This window comes from Mesoplodon densirostris, chromosome 13 (genome assembly GCF_025265405.1).
Source record: "Mesoplodon densirostris isolate mMesDen1 chromosome 13, mMesDen1 primary haplotype, whole genome shotgun sequence".
Classification (NCBI taxonomy): domain Eukaryota; kingdom Metazoa; phylum Chordata; class Mammalia; order Artiodactyla; family Ziphiidae; genus Mesoplodon; species Mesoplodon densirostris.
The window spans coordinates 88359571-88379680 of NC_082673.1; the positions used below are offsets into that span (position 1 = coordinate 88359571).

A 20110-nucleotide genomic window follows, 5' to 3' on the forward strand; every position below is an offset into this window, starting at 1 on the left:
TTCTCCAAAGAAGATATACAGATTGCCAACAAACACATGAAAGAATGCTCAACATCATTAATCATTAGAAAAATGCAAATCAAAACTACAATGTGATATCATCTCACACCGGTCAGAATGGCCATAATTAAAACATCTAAAACAATAAATGCCGGAGAGGGTGTGGAGAAAAGGGAACTCTCATACACTGTCGGTGGGAATGTAAATTGATACAGCCACTATGGAGAACAGTATGGAGGTTCCTTAAAAAGCTAAAAATAGAATTACCATATGACACAGCAATCCCACTACTGGGCATATATCCTAAGAAAACCATAATTCAAAAAGTCACGTACCACAATGTTTACTGCAGCTCTATTTACAATAGCCAGGACATGGAAGCAAACTAAGTGTCCCTCGACAGATGAATGGATAAAGAAGATGTGGCACATATATACAGTGGAATATTACTCAGCCATAAAAAGAAATGAAATTGAGTTATTTGTAGTGAGGTGGATGGACCTAGAGTCTGTCATACAGAGTGAAGTAAGTCAGAAAGAGAAAAACCAACACTGTATGCTAACACATATATATGGAATCTAAAAAAAAAAAAAAAAAAGGTCATGTAGAACCTAGGGGCAAGATGGGAAAAGATGCAGACCTACTAGAGAATGGACTTGAGGACACGGGGAGGGGGAAGGGTAAGCTGCGACAAAGTGAGAGAGTGGCATGGACATATATACACAACCAAATGTAAAACAGACAGCTAGTGGGAAGCAGCCGCATAGCACAGGGAGATCAGCTCGGTGTTTTGTGACCAGCTAGAAGGGTGGGATAGGGAGGGTGCGAGGGAGGGAGATGCAAGAGGGAAGAGATATGGGGATATATGTATATGTATAACTGATTCACTTTGTTATAAAGCAGAAACTAACACAGCCTTGTAAAACAATTATACTCCAATAAAAACGTTAAAAAAACCCCACAAAAAACCTAGGCTGTCAATGCATTTGTTTCTAGTCTCTCCTATGAGCTCTTAAATCTGCTTCATTTCTTTGATTTTGTCTTCAGGTTTCTCCTAGAAACTGAATGGAAGCTGGCTTAAAGCTTTCTGGGTCAGTATATAGGAGATTCAGGGCATTAATCTGATTTTTGTCCCAAGTCTCTGTCTTTTCTGTTTTCCCAAAGTCTGATACAGGTCAGTGGCTGTCCAGTGTGGCTCTCCTCCAAACAGTGTCTTCTGTTTTGTGCCACTGACATCTTAAACACATGACCCCTGGGGTCACCACTGAAAGGAAAGGAAGGCCAGAGAATCAAGCAAGATGTTTTAAGAGTGGGGAAAGAGGCCTATATCGCTTCTCCCACTTAAATGGCCAGAACCTAGTCCCAAAGCCTAAACATAATTGCGAGAAAAACAGTCCTTAGGGACACCTAAAAGAATGAAGGGGGGGCTTCCCTGGTGGCTTGAGAGCCCGCCTGCTGATGCAGGGGACACGGGTTCGTGCCCCGGTCTGGAGGATCCCACATGCCGTGGAGCTGCTGGGCCCGTGAGCCATGGCCACTGAGCCTGCGCATCCGGAGCCTGTGCTCCGCAACGGGAGAGGCCACAATGGTGAGTGGCCCGCGTACCGCAAAAAAAGAAAAGAAAAGAAAAGAAAAGAATGAAGGGAGTTTGGGACCATGTCCACAGTCTCTTCCACACCCACCCGAACACCAAGGTTCCACGTGTCCTAATTTAGCGCATCTGCAGGGGGTGGTCTCTGCTGGGGTCACACAGCACCGACATTGGGGGAAATCCCTTCTAGAATCTCCAAATTCTGGCTCCTATAGCAGTGACCCTTACACTAAGACCACAGTAAAGAGAAAAGGCCTTCTCTTTGACGTCAAGACTTCCACTGGGGGATATGCGCCCAGCTAGATGTCATGAAAGAACCAAATGAATAACCACTATTCTGGGCAAAGCCAATTACAGGCCCTCGCCATCTATCAAGAACCGGCTGAGAGATTTGGGTCCAACAAATCCATTCACAGTGAAATGCTGTATGTTCAGTCCTTGTTTCCACATTAACACAACACTAAACATATCTTGGCAGAGTTAGAGTCAACCCCTGGCCAACTGTCTTTCTGGCTGTAACTCTGCCCCCCCTCTCTAACTCGGTCATCAGTATTTGCAATGGTCAAAGCAACTGGGACACCACCTCCCGGATTCCCTCCTTTCCCTTCACGGATGCTTAGGACACGTGGTGGACCCTCCCACAGTGCAGATCAATGCCACAGTCAATCCTACACTCTAGCCTCAAATCACCCCAAACACCTAGTTCTGGTGAAGAACCACTGTATTCTCAGGAAGCCTCATTCTCCTACATCTGGTCACCCACAGCTGACTTTCTTATGAAGCCATTTTTCTTAAATAACAAATCACCTTTCTAGAAAGACTGAATGTGGGATGGAGACTGGAGACCAGCAGACATGCATGGAGACGTGGATGCTAGAGGTGGGCTGTCAGGCTGCTGTGATTACAGCAACACCGGCTTTGGTTCAAGGAGCCCAGCCTCCCTGCCAGACACCATCTGGGTGTTTCAGATTCATTCCACGCTTGATCATCACTCACCCTGTGCGGTCAGCCTGGTTATCCTTCGAACAGGATAACAGGATCCCAACTGTTAGCTGCAGGATCCCAACTACCTGAGCAACCTCACTCGTACCCCTTGCCCTCTTGGTCACTAGGTCCCAGCCTCACTGGCAAGAGCACCCTTTATCATGCCACTTTTTCTTACCTCTGGGCCTTTGTCACAGCAACACTTTTTTTTTTTTTTTTTTTTTAGCCCCACTGCACATCTTGTGGGATCTCAGCTCCCTGACTAGGGATTGAACCTGGGCCACGGCAGTGAAAGTGCCGAATCCTAACCACTGGCCCACCAGGGAACTCCCCTGCCATAGCAAGCCTTTAGCTCAAATATTCTTCCTCCTCCAGGGCCACTGTCAGCCCACTGGATGCCTCTGTGCTATCAGAAAGAAATTTCCCTCTTAGGTGGATGAATTAGGGGGAAAAAAGGTCCCTTGTCTGGGTGGGCACAAGCCTATTGATGCACAGCTTGGCAAGTGGAAAGCGGGTGGGATTTCAGCCCCAACTCACCTGCTCCACCGGGCATCTGTGCACAGTGCACAACTTACACAACTGTACATGGCAGCCCTATTTCCCCCCTCACTTCTCCTGGCTATGTCTCATCCGTCACATCCCAGCCTACATTCCTTCTGCTCAGGAAAGCTGCCCTGTACCTCAGACCAGGTCAGATCCCCCCATGCCACTTCTTTGCATTCATGACAATATTATTAAGAATTTATATGTTTTCTCTCCTTTCTTCCCTGACAACAGGAAACATATACCACTTGCTTCTATCTAAATTCCCAGACTTAAGCATGCAGTGCATGTTGGATATGAAATGAATGCTTACAAAATAAGGGACCAAATACAAAGTTTGCACATCCCACCTCAGAGCAGGTGTCTGGAACTAAAGTTTATGCACTTTCTCCCCTGCCACCTTCCTTCTCTTGGCAATATTACCCCACTGATGGTTCTTGAGCAAGTGAGTGACAGAGACGATTCTCTTAACTAGTAGCCTGGCAGTGGTGTGTTAGACATCATGTAATGGGAACCTGCCCAAGAACCCAACTCCCTCTTTCCTGACCAGGCAATGTACAAAGCCTGGATCTCTTTCAGCCCCTAATTTCCTTGATGAAGACTCCCCATGACCTGTCATGACATCCACAAAGAGGGCAAAGGCAGGCACATGGCAAAGAGCTCTGGATACTGTCAGCTCGCTCCTGGGTTCTTTAATTCCTTTTTGCTTAAACTCTGGTTACTGATCAAGCCTATCATCTGTCTGTTTCCTCAAGGGCATGACCTGGGTTTACCCTGGGAAAGGGGGGTAAAATGTGCTTAGAGTGACTTAACTGTGAGTGTTGAGATGAACGAATATGCCCTCACTGAATGCTTTCAAGTGGAACAAAGAGACTCATTAAACAATCATTACATTTAAGCAAAATAAGAGAAGTGTGCCCAAAGTGCAAATGTAGGACAGACAGATTAGTGGCTTAGGGTTATCTGGGGTGGTCAAAGAAGGCTTCACCAAAAAGGCAATGACTGAATTGGGTTTTGAAGGCTAAATAGGAGTTCTTTGGTGAGTGATGGGAGAGGGTCAGAGAAGGATATTCTGGGCAGAGAGGATCACATATATTCCCTCCTGTGAGTTAAACATTCATTTATTAAATGTAAAAGCGTAAATTAGGGTCATCCATTAGGACCCTTGACAGAAAACTAGTACATCTACTTAATTTGCATTCTCTCCATTCCTACTTCAGTTGCAGCTCTGACATCCATTTATCTTTCCACTCTGCTCAACTCCCCTCTGCGTTGCCCAGGCAACTATTCTACTCTTTCCTGGACCACTGCAACAGCCTCCAACCTTGCCTCTCTGGCCTCAGCCCTCTCCTTCAATCAGTCCTCTGTACAGCAGCAAGAAAGATAACCCATCCTATTGTGGCAGTCCCCTGCTTGTAATATTTTTGTGGCTAACCTAGTTCACGGGGCCCCTAATGATCAGATCACCGATGACCTTCCTGGCCCCCTGTCTGTTCACAATGACCTCCCTGGAGTCCCCAGAGGTGCCATGCCCCTTCACTCCCTGCCCTCGGCCCTGCTATTACCCTTCCTCACCCCTCACCTCCCCTCAACAACTGACAATCCATTTATTAGACTCAGATTAGAGATCCTTCCCTCTGAGAAGGGTTTCCTGACTACATCTGACTCTAGGGAACCTGACCTTCCCTTATGCTTCACTAGCAGACCCCTATCCAAAGATCGACCCCCTGCAGTGTGAGGTCCTCCTCTCTCTCTAGGCTGTGCTTGTCTAATTCATCACGAGGTCAATGAAAATAGGTGCTCTATAGAAACATGTTAAATAAAGTAATAAATCAAAGCTTCAAACCAAGGATCTTCTCTCTGAAAAAAGGAAGATGGGCCAAATGACTTCAAAGGTCCTGAAGGTACTGATGTCTAGCCTTGGAAGATGGAGGGCTTGGGAAGCCACTAGTCCATGACAAGAGATGGATCTAAACCCAGTCCTGCACCCTGTTACCTACTAGCTGAAAAATCGACTTAAATTTCCTCCTGCAGAGAAGCTTGCCCTCAATCACCCTGATAATCTTGAGACCACCCCGTTACATGTTCCAGCAGTGCTACAGCGCTGTAGATGATTCCTTCTTAATGCCTATCTTCCATGAAATTACTTTTTCAATATTTTTTTTCTGGCAAAATTGTAAATTCCAGGAAACTAGGGATGGGGCTAATCTGTTCACGATGACTTCACTCATCCTCCCGCTTGAGCATTAACTATAAGCATTGTCTGAAAACGCGCATAAGGAATGGTTTAGACTCAGGCTCCTCAAAAACAAATTATTATTATTTGCAAAAAGGAGCACACTTTAATATAATTATTGATTCAAGACATACCTGGGTTAAATGCTTGGTGCTGAGTGTGGCAGACACAGCCCCAACGCTTACAGGAGGATTAAAGGAGACGAGCAGGTGAGAAATGATTCCAAGTGGACAGAAAGCAGGGGTCAGGCTCAGCATCCCTGGGCTCAGGCCCCAGCCCTGCCGGGGACCAGCTATCTGACGCTGAGTGGCTTGCTGAAGTTATTAGAGCTTCAGTTTCCTCAATTGTTTCATGTGAATCTATGCAGGGAGCTGAGAGGGAGCATAATGAAAACATCCAGCGCAGAGCCTAACACAAAGAAGTGTTTAATATATGTAGCTGATATAATTATCCTAGAAGGTAGCTGTGATTTGCAGTGTCAGCATCACACCATCCCTGGGGTGGGGAACAGGAGGGGAGAGGAGACGGTCGGGAGACAGGGATGCTCAAAGGGGGAACCAACTTTCCCATCTTGAATCCCAGGCAAAATTCACAAAGTGAGCGGGTTTCTTCCTCTCCATTAAGACAACAAGAAGAAACAGGCTCAGAGTGGTGAAATGACTTGTCCAAGCTCTCATAGTTCATCCATGGAAGAACCTGGCCTTAGCCCTACCAGGTCTTCTTCCTCCAAATCTGGTGCTCTTGCCTGTATACCCTGCTGTGTCTGCATCTTATATTCACTTGGTATGTGTTCACTGAGTGTCTGCTGCACTGGAACCTGAAGATGCAGCGGGGAAACGCAGGGCAGTCTGGGAAGGGATGCACCTACCTCATCTTTGCTACCTGACATTCCCCATCCTGCCTAGACTCTTTGGAGAGGGACAAGACATCTGAAAGCAGGCAATGTGGAATACAGGCAATTTTTCACTAATGAAAAGGGTGGTACATAAATAAGCAATACTATAGGCTTTTGCATGAAAAGCCCATTTCCACTGATTTATATCCTCTTTTAGAAATGACCTGTGCAATCATGTTGGATCCATATGCAGACTGATGCAATATACCACATACAGAAAGCCCATCATAGCCTGTGCACCATTTAGCAACCTGGTATTTATTCCACAGGATTTTAGTAAATGAGAAAATCATTTAAATGAGAAATTTAGAACTATTTAATTTTAATGGAGTGGGAGAACACAACAGTGTTTGCCATCTTACTTGCCAAAGTAACAGAAGGCATTAAATGCAGTTTTTGTGAAAACTACAACCCATGCTTTCCTTTAAGTAACTACTGTTTTCCTGGTAACTTCTGGTCCTTCCTCAGGTACTTATTAACCTTAGAGCACAGTGTTCACACACTTCAAACAGCTGTTCTTTGCACCCTCTGACATCTCTTCGATGTCATTCACGTACAAATATCTGTGTAGCACACTCCATGTGTAGGTATCACACTGGTGAAATGAGTTTTGACAAAGCACAGGGCCAGAGAGCTGAATTCTAGGTTTGCACTTGTCCATTTGGGGGAAGTTATCTGAGTCCACCAGACTCTGCTTTCTTATGCCCATAATCAGGAAACAAAAGCCAAGGAACAATCATTGTTCTCGGGGTCAAATTATGACTTTCGTGGGCCCCAGGCCCTTTCATCCACTAAAAAATAGATTTAAAATTATGTTTGTATGACTGCACTGATAGGAAGATTACTATAATCCATATTGGATTATATCCATCTTTTGGTTCTGATTTTAAATGAAATTAAAACATTTCTGTCGGCCCCTGGAAGTACTCTGGGCCCTCAGCACTGAGCCTACTGTGTCTGATGGCTAAGTCATCTGTGGTCACATCTTATATAAAATCAAGAATCGAATGAGGTCTCAACTCACCTCATCTGTCCCTCCAACATTAACTGAGCACCTACGATGTGCCAACAACTCAGATGGGCACCAAGAGCAACAGAAATGCTAACATCCCACCAGGCAGGTCAGGCAGCCAGTTTACTTAGGGCTATGTCACAAATTCCTCGTACAGAGCCTGAGACATAGTAGGCGCTAGATAATTATCTGATTAGCAACCAAACCAATGGCAGTGTCTCTACCTACGGAGATGTCACCATCCAGAGTCAACCTAATGATGTGTTCACAGTAATCGTGAATGTCTGTGTCTTATCCTCATGACTCCAGATCCTCAAGAAAGGAAGATGTTGACAATAACAAGCAAGCGTATATTTAAAGCAAAGGGTAAAGAGCAAAGAAGCCAATAAAAATGGAGCAGAAGGAAAAAGAGGAAGCACATGCCTGGGAGAGGGGGGATTTCTGCTTGGAAGTCAGGTCCGTGCCTCACTTTCCCTCCCACCTCCATGCTCAGCAGACCCACGCCTCCCATCAGTGAGGGCAGGGCCATCATGCAACAAGGCTCAGCACAGAAGGACTTGCAAAGCCAAGCCGTGTGTGTGCATGTGCTGTGTGAGCATTATTCCCTTCAAGGAAGATGCTATTCTTCAGTTCTCAGCAATCTGACTTAAAAGGGAGCTGGCATTTCCTCTCAATGACACATGTTCCTCTGTATGGGGAAGCACCCTCTAAGGGAAGCAGAGGATGGAGGTGTTTCACTTTCGTGGCCAAGGTATTCATCTCAGGCACAGTCATCTGCTCTGGCAGCATGGTTTCTGTGATCTCCACAGGTGAGCACAGGACTCGGGAGGCTCAGAGCACCGGCGGGAAACAGATCTGTTGGAAAGGTAAATGCCTAACCATCTGCATACAAGGGCTTTTGTTCTCTCGCATTCTGATGTTCTCAGATTCCACGATCTCAGACACTCATTCATTGAACAAAGGCTTCCTGAGCACGAGCACTGAGCCAGGCACACGCAGGGGAACAAAGTAGAAAAGCACCTGCCCTCGCAGAGTGGACGAACCAAAGCCCCTTCTTTGGTTAACCACCAACCTAGTGGCTGATGACGGGTGGTGGGCTGGCATCGGGCTGACTGAGTTAAAACGCCAGCTTGGTCCCTGCCCAGCTGTGTGACTTTACAGATGTGGCTTAACCTCTCTCTGTCTCAGTTTCTTCAGCTGTCAATGAAAATAGGAAACTTTTTTGTGGACATTGACAGAGTCCATGCACATCAGTCGTTTAACAGAGTACCTCGGTGCAAAGCAGGTATTCAAAAATGTGATTTCAAACAATCAGCATCACACTTTTCACATGATTGTGGAATTCAAAACTTTTCATTTCTCCTTTGCCTCACACACTGGATCTCATGACCCATTGAGGGTAAGGACTGAGTTTTATTTGTTTTAGCCCCTGCAGCACAGAGATGCTAGCACAGAGTAGGGGCTAAGTAAAGGACTGGCAGACAGATAAATAGACAGACACACTGATACTCCTGCCTGAAGAAGCAGAGGTCTGAGAATGAGGAGAGTTCTAAAGTCTGCATCTCTCCACCACGTGTCCATTCCTCCCCCGGGGAATTGGAACAAACCCACTTATTTCAGTGAGAAGGAAGGGGGCGTGCAGCTTCCCTGGACCGAGAAAGGGATTCTCCTAATTTTGAGTCACTGGATTCCTGATCTTCAAGAAGAGTCTGTCAGACTCTGAGCATTGATTAAATGTGATGGTTAATTTCTCATGTCAGTTAGGCCCATCTATGGCACCCAGATAGGTGGTCAAGCGTTATTCTAGATGTCTCTGTGAAGGTATGTTTCAGAGGAGATTAACCTTTAAATCATTAGATTCTGAGTAAAGCAGATTACCCTCCACAATATGGGTGGGCCTCGTCCAATCAGTTGAAGACGTTAAAAGAAAACAACTGATGAACATAAGACCCGCCCTCCCCACCCTAAAGAAGAAGGAAGTTGGTCATTTGGTCAGCAGAAGGCCTCTGGACTTAAACTGTAACTCTTCCCTGGGTCTCCAACCAGCTGGCCTGACCTATAGATTTTGGACTTGCTGGCCTCCACATTTGCATGAGACAATTCCTTACAATAAATCTGTCTGTCTCTCTGTCTCTTTGTCTCTGTTTCTCTCTCTCTCTCTTTATATATATGAATATATGCACAGGCGAGATCCTATTATCCTACTGATTATGTTTCTCTGTAGAATCTGAATGAATACATCAAGCATACGTCGTGTCCCCAGTTGTACCAGGCAGTGTCAGGGATATCACAGTAAAAACAGCATAGCAAAGACTGAAGGAGGCCTCCAGCACGATCACATCCAATCTTCTTTCTAGACATTGAGAAACTGGGGCCCAGAGAGGGCAAGTATCTGGCTCAGGGTCACACAGCAGGGTAGAGCCAAGAACAGGAAACATCTAAGATCCTTCATTCCATGTCCTATCCACAAGATAACGCTGAGGTTCTTGTAGTAACGTTTGATTTCATTACATGGATAAATTCAAATAAAAATAAGACCAGCAGAGGATTTTATTGTGCCAAGCTCTCTGCTCCAGGCTTTTATATGCTTATTCCATTTAATCTTCTCAGCAACCCTGCAAGGCAGGCATTAGTATACTCTTTAACAGATAAGCCATGAGTGGGAGAGGTAAAATAATTCCCCTGGGGCAAAGCTGCTGGTTTTTGGGGGAAGGGGACCATAAGCTCTGGCTCCAACCCTGAATGTGAAGCTCTCCCTGCCTAAGATGCTGCAGGAAAGAGCAGGGCTGCAGGACCAGAGGGACCTGGGCTTATGGGAAAAGGGGCACGACACGTCACAGCAAGCCTCGCCTCCCCATGATTTTCCACGCCAATGGGCTCATTTTGCTGTGAATCTCTAGTTTCTGCACATGTCTCTGCACAGAAAGGCCTATTTTGAAGGGGACACCTGTTCTCTAATCGCTCCAGCTGATGCTGCAATCTGTGCGGACTTCGATGCTATTTGCTACTGCGCTGGACTTCTTGGGGATTTGGGAGGCACAGCCCCCAAGGGAGGCGGGGGAGTGGATTTTATTCTTTGCTTGGCAGCCCTTGCCAGGTGGGAAGGCACAGGATGGGCACGAGGCTCTGAGCCTGCATAACTGGATGGGACCCAAATGGAAAATGCACAGGGAAAGAATCAGGTCCTGAAAATACCCCACTGAGCTGCGAGCAAGTTCACTGCTGAGCACCCACAAATAAGCTATTTTATCTGACTCTTGTAAAAGTCAGGTATATCTTCTTTGACACACATCCCCAAAAATAGCCAAGAAAAAAATGGGGAAAAAAATTCTACTGTATTGTATGCCTGCTATGGGTCTATTTCTATACTGTTTTTACACATAATAAGGTCTAAAATCCCTTCTAAAATATAGGTATTATCCCATTTTAGAGTTGAGCAGCCTGAGTTTTTACAGGGCGAATAGGGTCGTCCACGGCACAAAGCACTGAGCAGAGCAGGTATTCGAAACCAGAATCTTCTCTCTGCCACATCACTGCGGTGATGCTCGGCCTCTTCAGATGTCACTGAATCAGATAGGCTGAAATGGGCTACAATGTTCCCTACCCCACCCCATGCCAGGTCCAGGGCTTCTGCCAAGGGCAGTCCCGCTTGGCGCCCACATGTCCACGGAGGTGTCCCACTCTCCTGCTCTCCCGCTGCTGTCTGTCTGCTGCCACGTAAGGCAAGGAACACCTTGCGGCTCAGCCCTCTCACCGCTCAGAGTTCTATATAAACACGATCATGCACTTGGATCAATCGTTCGTCCAACACACATTTCCTGAGCACTCATTATGTGTGCCAGGCACGGTGCTGGGCCCTGAAGGTGTGCAGCTAAAGGCAATGGCCTCTGTCCCCAACCACTCGGAGCCCAGTGGAGGAAAGACAGAGATGCCTAGAGTTGACTGTGGTGAAAACATTTGGGAGAGGGAATTTCTTGCTAGGAAATCAGAAAGTGCTTCTGGAGGTGGTGGCAACTGAATGAGGCATGAGAGGCTGTGCAGACAGGAAGGAACAGAGAGTTCCTTCAGGGCAGACACCAGATCACCATCATCCCCATATGCTCCTGTGGCCCCAGCAAAGGCCCTTGTCTTGGGATGTAAGTGTCAAAAGATGCTTTGAACTGATCTATGACCCCTGATGTTCCAAACCATGTTCCCTGGAAAACAGAGTCTGAACTGGAGATTTTCATGTGGATCTACTGGGGAGGCTCTTGGAGCCAGAGGAATGAGAAGCAGGACTGGACAGACGGAGAAGCTGAGCTGTGATATGGTCACGACAAAGCCTTCAGTCAAGCTCCAGCGGGTATGGAGCAGGGACTGACCTGCGGCAGGGGTCGGGGGTGACCTAGGGGAGGCACACAACAGCCCCTGATAAGGAAGGGTCTGCGCTTGGCCTTGGGGATACAGAGGGAGCAGGAAGTCCCTGGCTTCCATCCCTCCCCATCCCATCCTGGAGCCCTGAAGCCATCCACGCGCACAAGGTAATAAGGAAATGCCCACCCCTGCTGGCTGGGTCTCTGCCTTCCTCTCCCTTGCTACTGTCCCCAGGTCCTTTGCCAATGCTCAGGACACTGGTTCCTAAGGCTCAGTGGTTGCCTGAGGTCCCGCATCTACAGGAATCCACCTGCACAGCAGTTCTCTTTGGCTCTAAAGCCTGTGTCCTCCTGAGCACAGAGCCCAGTCCTGCGTTCAGGTCCCCTGTCCCTCAGGAGGGTCTTGGCAATTTTCTTCTAAGCTCCTCTCTTGAGAACATGTGACACAGCTGCCGGGACAAGATGGAGACTCGACGGGGCAGCTTTTTTTTTTTTTTTCTTTTTGCGGTATGCGGGCCTCTCACTGTTGTGGCCTCTCCCGTTGCGGAGCACAGGCTCCGGATGCGCAGGCCCAGCGGCCATGGCTCACGGGCCCAGCCGCTCCGCGGCATATGGGATCCTCCCAGACCGGGGCACGAACCCGTATCCCCTGCATCGGCAGGCGGACTCTTAACCACTGCGCCACCAGGGAGGCCCTACGGGGCAGCTTTTGAGGCCAGACTTCCTGGTTGGGCTCAGAGCTGGGAAAGGTGATGTCACAGGACAGCCGGCTGAGTGTAGGACCTGATGTGCTGGAACGTCTGAGGACAGGGCTTGGCTGCACAGGGAGATGCAGCATCTCTTTTGGGGGCTGGCTGAGTGGACAAGTTTTCCCACTTATGACACGGGTTGTATGATGGTTAACCATGTGTGTCAACCTGACTAGGACACCGGGTGCCCAGATATTTGGTTAAAAATCATTCTGGGTGTGTCTGTGAGGCTGTTTCTGGATGAGATGAACCTTTGAAAGAGGAGAATGAGTAGAGCAGATTGCCCTCCCCAGTGTGGGCGGGCAGCATGCAATCCATCGAAGGCCTGAGCGGAACAAAAAGGCTGTGTGAGAGAGGGCTTCTCTCTCTTCCTGTCTTTGCACTGGGACACAGGTTTTCTCCTGCCGTAAAACTCAGACTCAGGGACTTCCCTGGTGGTCCAGTGGTGCAGAATCCGCCTTCCAATGCAGGGGACACAGGTTCGATCTCTGGTCAGGGAACAAAGATCCCACATGCCACGGGGCAACTAAGCCCACGGGCCCCAACTAGAGAGCCTGTGTGCTGCAACGAGGATCCCGCATGCCGCAACTAAGACCTGATGCAGCCAAAATAAATAAATAAATAAATAAAGGTTTAAAAACAAAACAAACTCAGACTCAGATAGGAGTTTACACCATTGTCTCTCCCAAGTCTCTAGGATGCAGATGTCACATCGTGGGACTTTTCATCCTCCATGATAGCATGAGACAATTTCTTATAATATAGAACGGAGATGCATAAATGTCTCGTATCTATCTATCTATCATCTCTTATTGATTCTACTTCTCTGGTGAGCCCAGACAAACACAATCGGGTTATTTCTGAGCAGGCCCCTGATAATAACAATCGTGTATTGGCTCAAAAGAAATATAGAGTAATGCTGTAGATGCCTAAAGCCCTGTGCATCACAGAAGTGTAACAACAGGTGTTTCTTAGGAAGAAGGAGCAAGGGGAAGGACAGGGTATGCATATTTACTGAGCACCTACTGAGTACCAAGTACTGGTCTAAGCACTTTTTATCCATTACAGCAACGAATACACATGTTACCCTGTGAGGTTATTATTAGCAACCCCACTCTACAGGTGGGAAAACTGAGGCTCAGAGAAGTAAGCAAATGAAGGATCGAGCCAGGTTTTGAAATGAGCTCAATGCGAATGGGCTTTTGATGTTCCACACGGTCCAGGGGAAGCCCCTCACAGCACATCCCATGACCTCCATGGAACCATATCCTTTGAGGTACCATATGGAAGAGGTGCCATGTGAAGACGCTACTCCCTGCATCAACCCTGGGGCCTGGCACTGGGAATATGTTTGATGAATGCAGCAGCCATCCAAAGAAGGGATGGATGCATCGATGAGAGGAAGGGATGCAGGGAGCAAAGAATCTCTACCTGGGACATTGGAAAGGAGCCGAAATCTCATAGAACAGACACAGCCTGCAAAGTGAAGTTTGCAAGGCTTGGGGCCTCTGCCCCCAGGCAGACATTACCTCTGAGGAAGTCGGCTTGCAGTATCCAGCTCCAAAGACCAGGTTTTCCAGGGAAAGGCTAGACTGTTCTGGTCCCATATCTGGGCCGCCTTTCCCAAGCCAGGAGCCTCTTCCTGGACGAGTAAAACTGAAAAGAAGGGAACAGAAAGAATTGCAAATTTATATAATTTTTTCTAAAAGGATGTGAAGAAAGTGATGGGGCCATTAATTCAGCCCCTTGATGCTGTTACTGGGGAGCCTGTGAGATAAGCCATTTCGAAGAAGTAGCTCACCCTCGAGGGGTGCTTGGGTGGGACTTTCTGATGCTGCCATGACAACTGGGTGCAACTGGCATGTGAGCCTGGGGGCCAAGGATGACACACATCCCACTATGTGTACAAAGAAACGCCCCCTAAATGCCCACAACCTGCCTGCGGAGACTCACTGAGGCAGAAGTTACTTAACCACCCGGGCAGGTGGGTTGGGCTTCTGGCCAGAGGCCAAGGGGAGCCTCCACCTGACCTGGTCTGAGTCCTCCCCCTCTCCTTTCATTGGCATAACCCGGGCGAGATTCTTCAACCCCCATCCCCTCCCTGAACCTCTGTTCTTCTGTGGAAGAGCATAAAACAATACCCACCTCCACGACCCACACAGGAGTCTCATAGGATCGTGGATGTCAAAGACCCTCACTGCATCGATGTTACTTAGAAATACTGTACCTGTTCCCAGACAAAAACACAGACCCTGCCCAGCTCTGCAAGTCATCACAAGATTGACTGGCAGAGTGTGTCTGTGATCGTCAATTTTAGGATCAGAGGAGACTAGAAAAGTCTATGTGAGCTGAATTCATCTTATTTGGGTTTATGATCATTTCTCTCTCCCTTAACCTTTTTGATTTTCACCAACTGATCTATCGGTAAAGTCTATTTAAACTCCTTTTCCCCTTCTTTCAGATCCCTTCTATTAAACACCCTAATGGTTAATTGTCATGTCGTATTGTGAACATTTTTTTATAGGCATGTCTAATTCCCCCAGGAAGAGTCAAAGTCTCCAATGGCCAAGAGGGTCTTGATAATACAAAGCCTCAGATGGCATTATCTCCATCCTAGATGCTCAAGAAATATTTGTGGAAGGATTGAATTTACACCTTCCAGAGTAAGAGCTTGATGGGGAAATAAAGCTAACGTTATATTTTGGTTTAACTCATTTATTCAAATACTTATTGGGCTAATGCTATATGCCAGGCAGTGTGTGAGGTACTTGGGTGGCAAGATGGTTGAGGCATGGTCCTCAGTGTAAAGACATTTGGGTCTAGAGAGGGAGGCAGATGTAATATATACAATGCGGGTAAACTTAGGCCAGTGAGAACAGAAGGGAAGTTTACAAACCAAGCTGGGTGAAAGGGATGAACAGCTAGAGATGATACTTAAGCAGAGTATATGTATCGCCAAGTGGTTAAGAGGCAGCCGGTAGAGCTGGGCTGCCAGGGTTGAAATCCCAGCAGCAGCATCTGTCAGCTCCGTGGGGAAAGCTTTAAACTTCCCGGTGCCTCTGTTTCCTCATAAGTCAGAAGAATTGATACCAGCACCTTAACAGTGGGGTTGTTTGAGGATTCCATGAGCTTAGCCACATACGCCTTTAAGTACCATGTCTGACAAATAGTAATGATTCAATAAATGCTAGAAGTTATTGTCAATAATACCACAAAATAATAAAATCTAATATAACCATTATATTTATATAGCTATTTTGAAAATACCACAATCAACTCTAATAAAATCATTTCTCCCATTTGTTTAGAACTGAGATTTGAAGCAAGTCTACAATTTAGCTAGAAAATGGGTAAAAGGAACATTGCAGAAGAAATGCAGAATATGTGTAAGAGCAGCAATGCTCATGGCACAATCAGGGGACCGACTGCAAATTAGTCACTAGAATAACCCGCTATTTGTCTTCCGTGTGGCCTTGAGTTGCTGAAGCTCTCCAGTGAAATCAAACTGTACCCATCTGAGAGTTAAACATTGAGAGTTAAACAGACCTCAGTCTGTTTCAGGGAAGGTGAAGGACCTTTTGCGGTTAAATTTTCATTTCACACCTGCTTCTTCCTGGCTGGATTTAACAGTTGCTGCTGAAACTGCTTTTCTGGAAAAACTGGAGCTTGCCCTACTTGACAGGTATTTCCCATAACCTTAAAGTGTTCCCAGCCACTGTGAACGAACTCATAGAAATGCTTCCTGCAAAATCCAGAGAACAGAAGGCAGTTCTATTTTTACCCCCATCCCTGGAGAAGCCTCATCTCTCATGGTGAATTTCTATCTGCACTGCTCTCCAGCAAGGTGGTTGTAGACAAACCTGTAAAGCACTGTTTCTGTCAGGAGGTTAAACTTTCTATGCAGAGTGTCGAAAATAGCCCCATTAGCAAGCAGAGCCTGGGATGGAGCTCAGCAAGCAGATGGGCACAGTGACTTGCAGAAGCACATCCTGGTCACATCGCCCGGCCAAGGTCTCATTTCCTACTCTTTGACCCCAGCAGGGGATCGGGACAGTGACCCCTACCCAACAGTGAGTGGGGACTGGAGTCTCCACCACGTGCATTTCAACCCCCAGCACTGAAAAGGGACATTGGGAAAGTTCCCTTCCAGAAACTCCATGCTGCACGATTCCATCCCCGAATATCCCTTTGCCCACGTGTGCAACCCGTGCCCCCACGCATGTGGGAGGTTTGAAGTGGGCTGATGTCCACATCTGGTGATTCCGGGTGCTTGGAGGAAGACACCCGGGCACAGTACAATGTGCTCATTGTTATCGGCTCTGATCCTCTGCTTAAGTCATTCATAGAACCTCGGTGATTCGTGGGACCATGGAGATGCTCTGGGACAATTCACTGAAGGGCGAGCACGGGGCCACTCAGGTGGTCTTATCACTGAACAAACAGTTACTGGAGGAAGGGGCAGAAAGTCGTGTGCCTGGCACCGTCCTCGTGTGAGAGTCACTAAAACCATAAACGGATGGGACCCATGAGCGTCCCTGGTTTAGGGATGAACACTGTGTGTCTCAGGGATGTTAGGTGACTTTTCAAATAAGACAGGGTTAGAAAAAAGCCAGTTCAGGTGAAGGCAGCAGGTCTCACCCATTCAGCACCGAGGTTCCCTGCCGGTGTCCTCCTGACTCCAGAGGCTCCCACTCCAACATCCCTGCCCATCTCTCCCCTGCCCTGCAGTGAGGCTCAGAGCCTAAACCTGCAGCCTGGGGGAAGCTCCTCTGGCCTGAACTGATCTCTCCTGGCCAACTCTCAGCATCTCAGCCACACGGGAGACTCAAGCGTGACAAGAAACCCAAAGCGCACCCCTCCGCCTCCCCGTAACAGCAGGGCTCGTAACCTCGTACCTGATCAGGGGCTGCTGCAGGGCCACCAGGGCAGCGTGGATGGTCACCGAGATCACCGACAGGTGGAAATAGTCAAACATGACGGGGACCTGGTGATGCAGGCCTCTCCGGGGGTGGAAGTGCAGGCCCAGAGCACGGCTGCTGATGACGGGGACCCCGGCCATGTCCCGCAGCCTGGAAGGCAAGCGAGTGACTCACATGAGTGGTGGCAGGTTGTCCCTGCTGCCAGCCAGGTGGGTCCACGAGGCAACCTGGCCCGTGCACAAGCACCGTGCCTGCATCGGCTTATCCAATTCCTGCAAATACTCTGCTAGGTAGAAACTGTTTTCCCCGTGATGGGCAAATGAAGCAACCGAGGCTCAGAGAGGGAAGAGAACTCATGGGACAGCACACAGCTGCTATGCAGCAGAGCTGGGGCTCACACTCTGGTATGACTGACACGGAGCTCATCTGTCAGTGAAGGAAAGATACCCAGACACTTTTCCAGGCTTAACGGGGAAGCCCTCCCAGACCCCCATTCCCTGCTTGCTCTTGTATTTCCCCCACAGATGTCCAGCACAGCACTTCCTTTGTCCCTCTGTGTTTTCTACTAGACTTCTACTTCTTAAGGGCAAGCACTATGACTACTTCATTTTTGTATCCCTAACACCAAGCTTAGAATCTGGCATATTGTAGAAGTCGGTCAAATATTTCCTTATTAAAAGGGATATGTGACTAAATGAATAAATGAATGAGCCCCAAAGAATAATAAAGAGTCTGATCAATTTCATCAAGGACTCCCCTACCTTCTCTCTAGCGTTTTGTAATCGGTATGTGTCTGATTCCCAAGAGATAGACCAGCTGCTAAGCAAAGCCTAACAGAGTCTTTGGTTGTAAAAATGGGGCTGATCTTTCTCTAAATAAAAGCCATCCAGGGCTCATCTCCTCCTCCGCACACCAAGCACTCAGGCTCTCTGGGCGTCTCTGAACCAGACCCCTTGGGAAACCTGGATGGAGCATCTTCTGTGCGCAGAGCAGGGAGCTCGGAGGATGTCCAGATGAGAAGCTTCTTCTTCCTCCACAGATGAGGACAAGAGACACAGAGAGAAGACAGTGAGGGGAGCAAACTCCCAAGACCCCACCCAATGGGCTTTGCTTTCTGGAAATCCATGTCGCTTAGAGCTTGGGTGCAAGTGAATGCCAGGTAAAAGAGCCGAATAAATCAGCGGAGCCCAGCGTGGCCCCAAAGTAGCCCACAAATGATGACCTCCTCTCCTACCAGGAAGAAGCCTGATGGGGAGGGGCATTGAGTGTCCTCTGCTGAGTCTCAGGAAGTCATTAACATCCATAGTCACTATCATTCTGACAACTGTTTATTGCGGCCTTACTGTGAACTGAACATGGCGTTTTTTCCCTTAATGTGCACGACAATCATATGAGGTATTAACTGATGTAATTCCGTTTACCGATGGGGAGGTAAAGCCGACGTGAGTTATAACTGATTTGTTCAAAGTCACAAGGCCAAACCTAAAAGCTGGGCCCAGGTCTGTCTGACTCCACAGTCTGTTCTACACTACTGCACGTAATTACTTTGAATCCATTCAGACACAGGCTGCTGCAAATCATAGGACTATCCTTAGGGCTTGGACAACAGGGGGTGAAATACATGTCAGGGTAGCAAAGATGTCAAAAATGTTAACAAGAATTTAAGCCACTTTAATAGGAGTAAAGAATTCAGAATGAGGGAGATGATAGCTCTTTTGTGCCCTGAAATGAATAGAGCTAATTAATGGAGATAAAATACCAAACGTGAAATAGATAGCTAGTGGGAAGCAGCTGCATAGCACAGGGAGATCAGCTCGGTGCTCTGTGACCACCTAGAGGGGTGGGATAGGGAGGGTGGGACGGAGACGCAAGAGGGAGGGGATATGGGGATATATGTATATGTATAGCTGATTCACTTTGTTATACAGCATAAACTAACACACCATTGTAAAGCAATTATACTCCAATAAAGATGTTTAAAAAAAAAACAACTCAGTTCTGGGGGAAGGGGAGGTCTTACTTTAGAAAAAAAAACATAGAGGTAAACTGGATAGCACTGAGAGGAAAATGCCTGGGTTCTTATAAAGGAACTAAAACCAGCAAAAAAATCAAACACACAAAAAATGCAAAACAGAGAGAAAGAGCCCTGGTGTCCAGCTGAAGGGGAAGAGATGACGTGTATACCTGAACTGCAATCCAGACTGAGAATTTTTTTTTTTTTTTTTTTTTTTGGTACACGGGCCTCTCACTGCTGTGGCCTCTCCCGTTGCGGAGCACAGGCTCCGGACGCGCAGGCTCAGCGACCATGGCTCACGGGCCCAGCCGCTCCGCAGCATGTGGGATCTTCCCGGACCGGGGCACGAACCCGTGTCCCCTGCATTGGCAGACGGACTCTCAACCACTGCACCACCAGGGAAGCCCCCAGACTGAGAATTTTGATGCGTGGTTACAAGGACTGAACTTGAGGGCAACTGAAGGAAGGCACAAAGGATGACTTGTCCCTTGAAGTAAAGAGGAATTTCCTGATAAGCAGAAGTGTCGACAGAATGGGATATAATGGGGAGACGTGAGCTCCTGTCTCTGTGCAAGCACATGCTCATGGGTCTTTGCAGAGTAGCAGGTTCAGATGTGAGGTTAGACTAGAGCACTGTTTCTCACCCTCAGTGATATTGATATGGGGACTGAATAATGCTTTGCTGGGGAGCTGGGATGCAGTCCTGGGCATTGTGGGATGTTTAGCAGCATCCCTGGACTCTACTCACTAGAAGCCAGTAGCAGCCACCCACCCCCCCGTGTCACAATTTAAAATGTCCCCAGAAATGGCCAGAT

At 47.6% G+C, this 20110-nt stretch overlaps 1 protein-coding gene across 1 annotated transcript in view; it reads right to left on the bottom strand.

Annotated features, from left to right (window-relative positions):
* Positions 1 to 20110, bottom strand: part of FAM135B (family with sequence similarity 135 member B) — a 166827-nt gene that overhangs the window by 63048 nt on the left and 83669 nt on the right. Inside the window, exons 5-6 of the mRNA XM_060116030.1 lie at positions 17258 to 17431; positions 13892 to 14018 (exon numbers count right to left, since the gene is read on the bottom strand). Coding sequence (XP_059972013.1) covers positions 13892 to 14018; positions 17258 to 17431 — 301 coding nt within the window. The remainder of the gene's footprint in view (positions 1 to 13891; positions 14019 to 17257; positions 17432 to 20110) is intronic.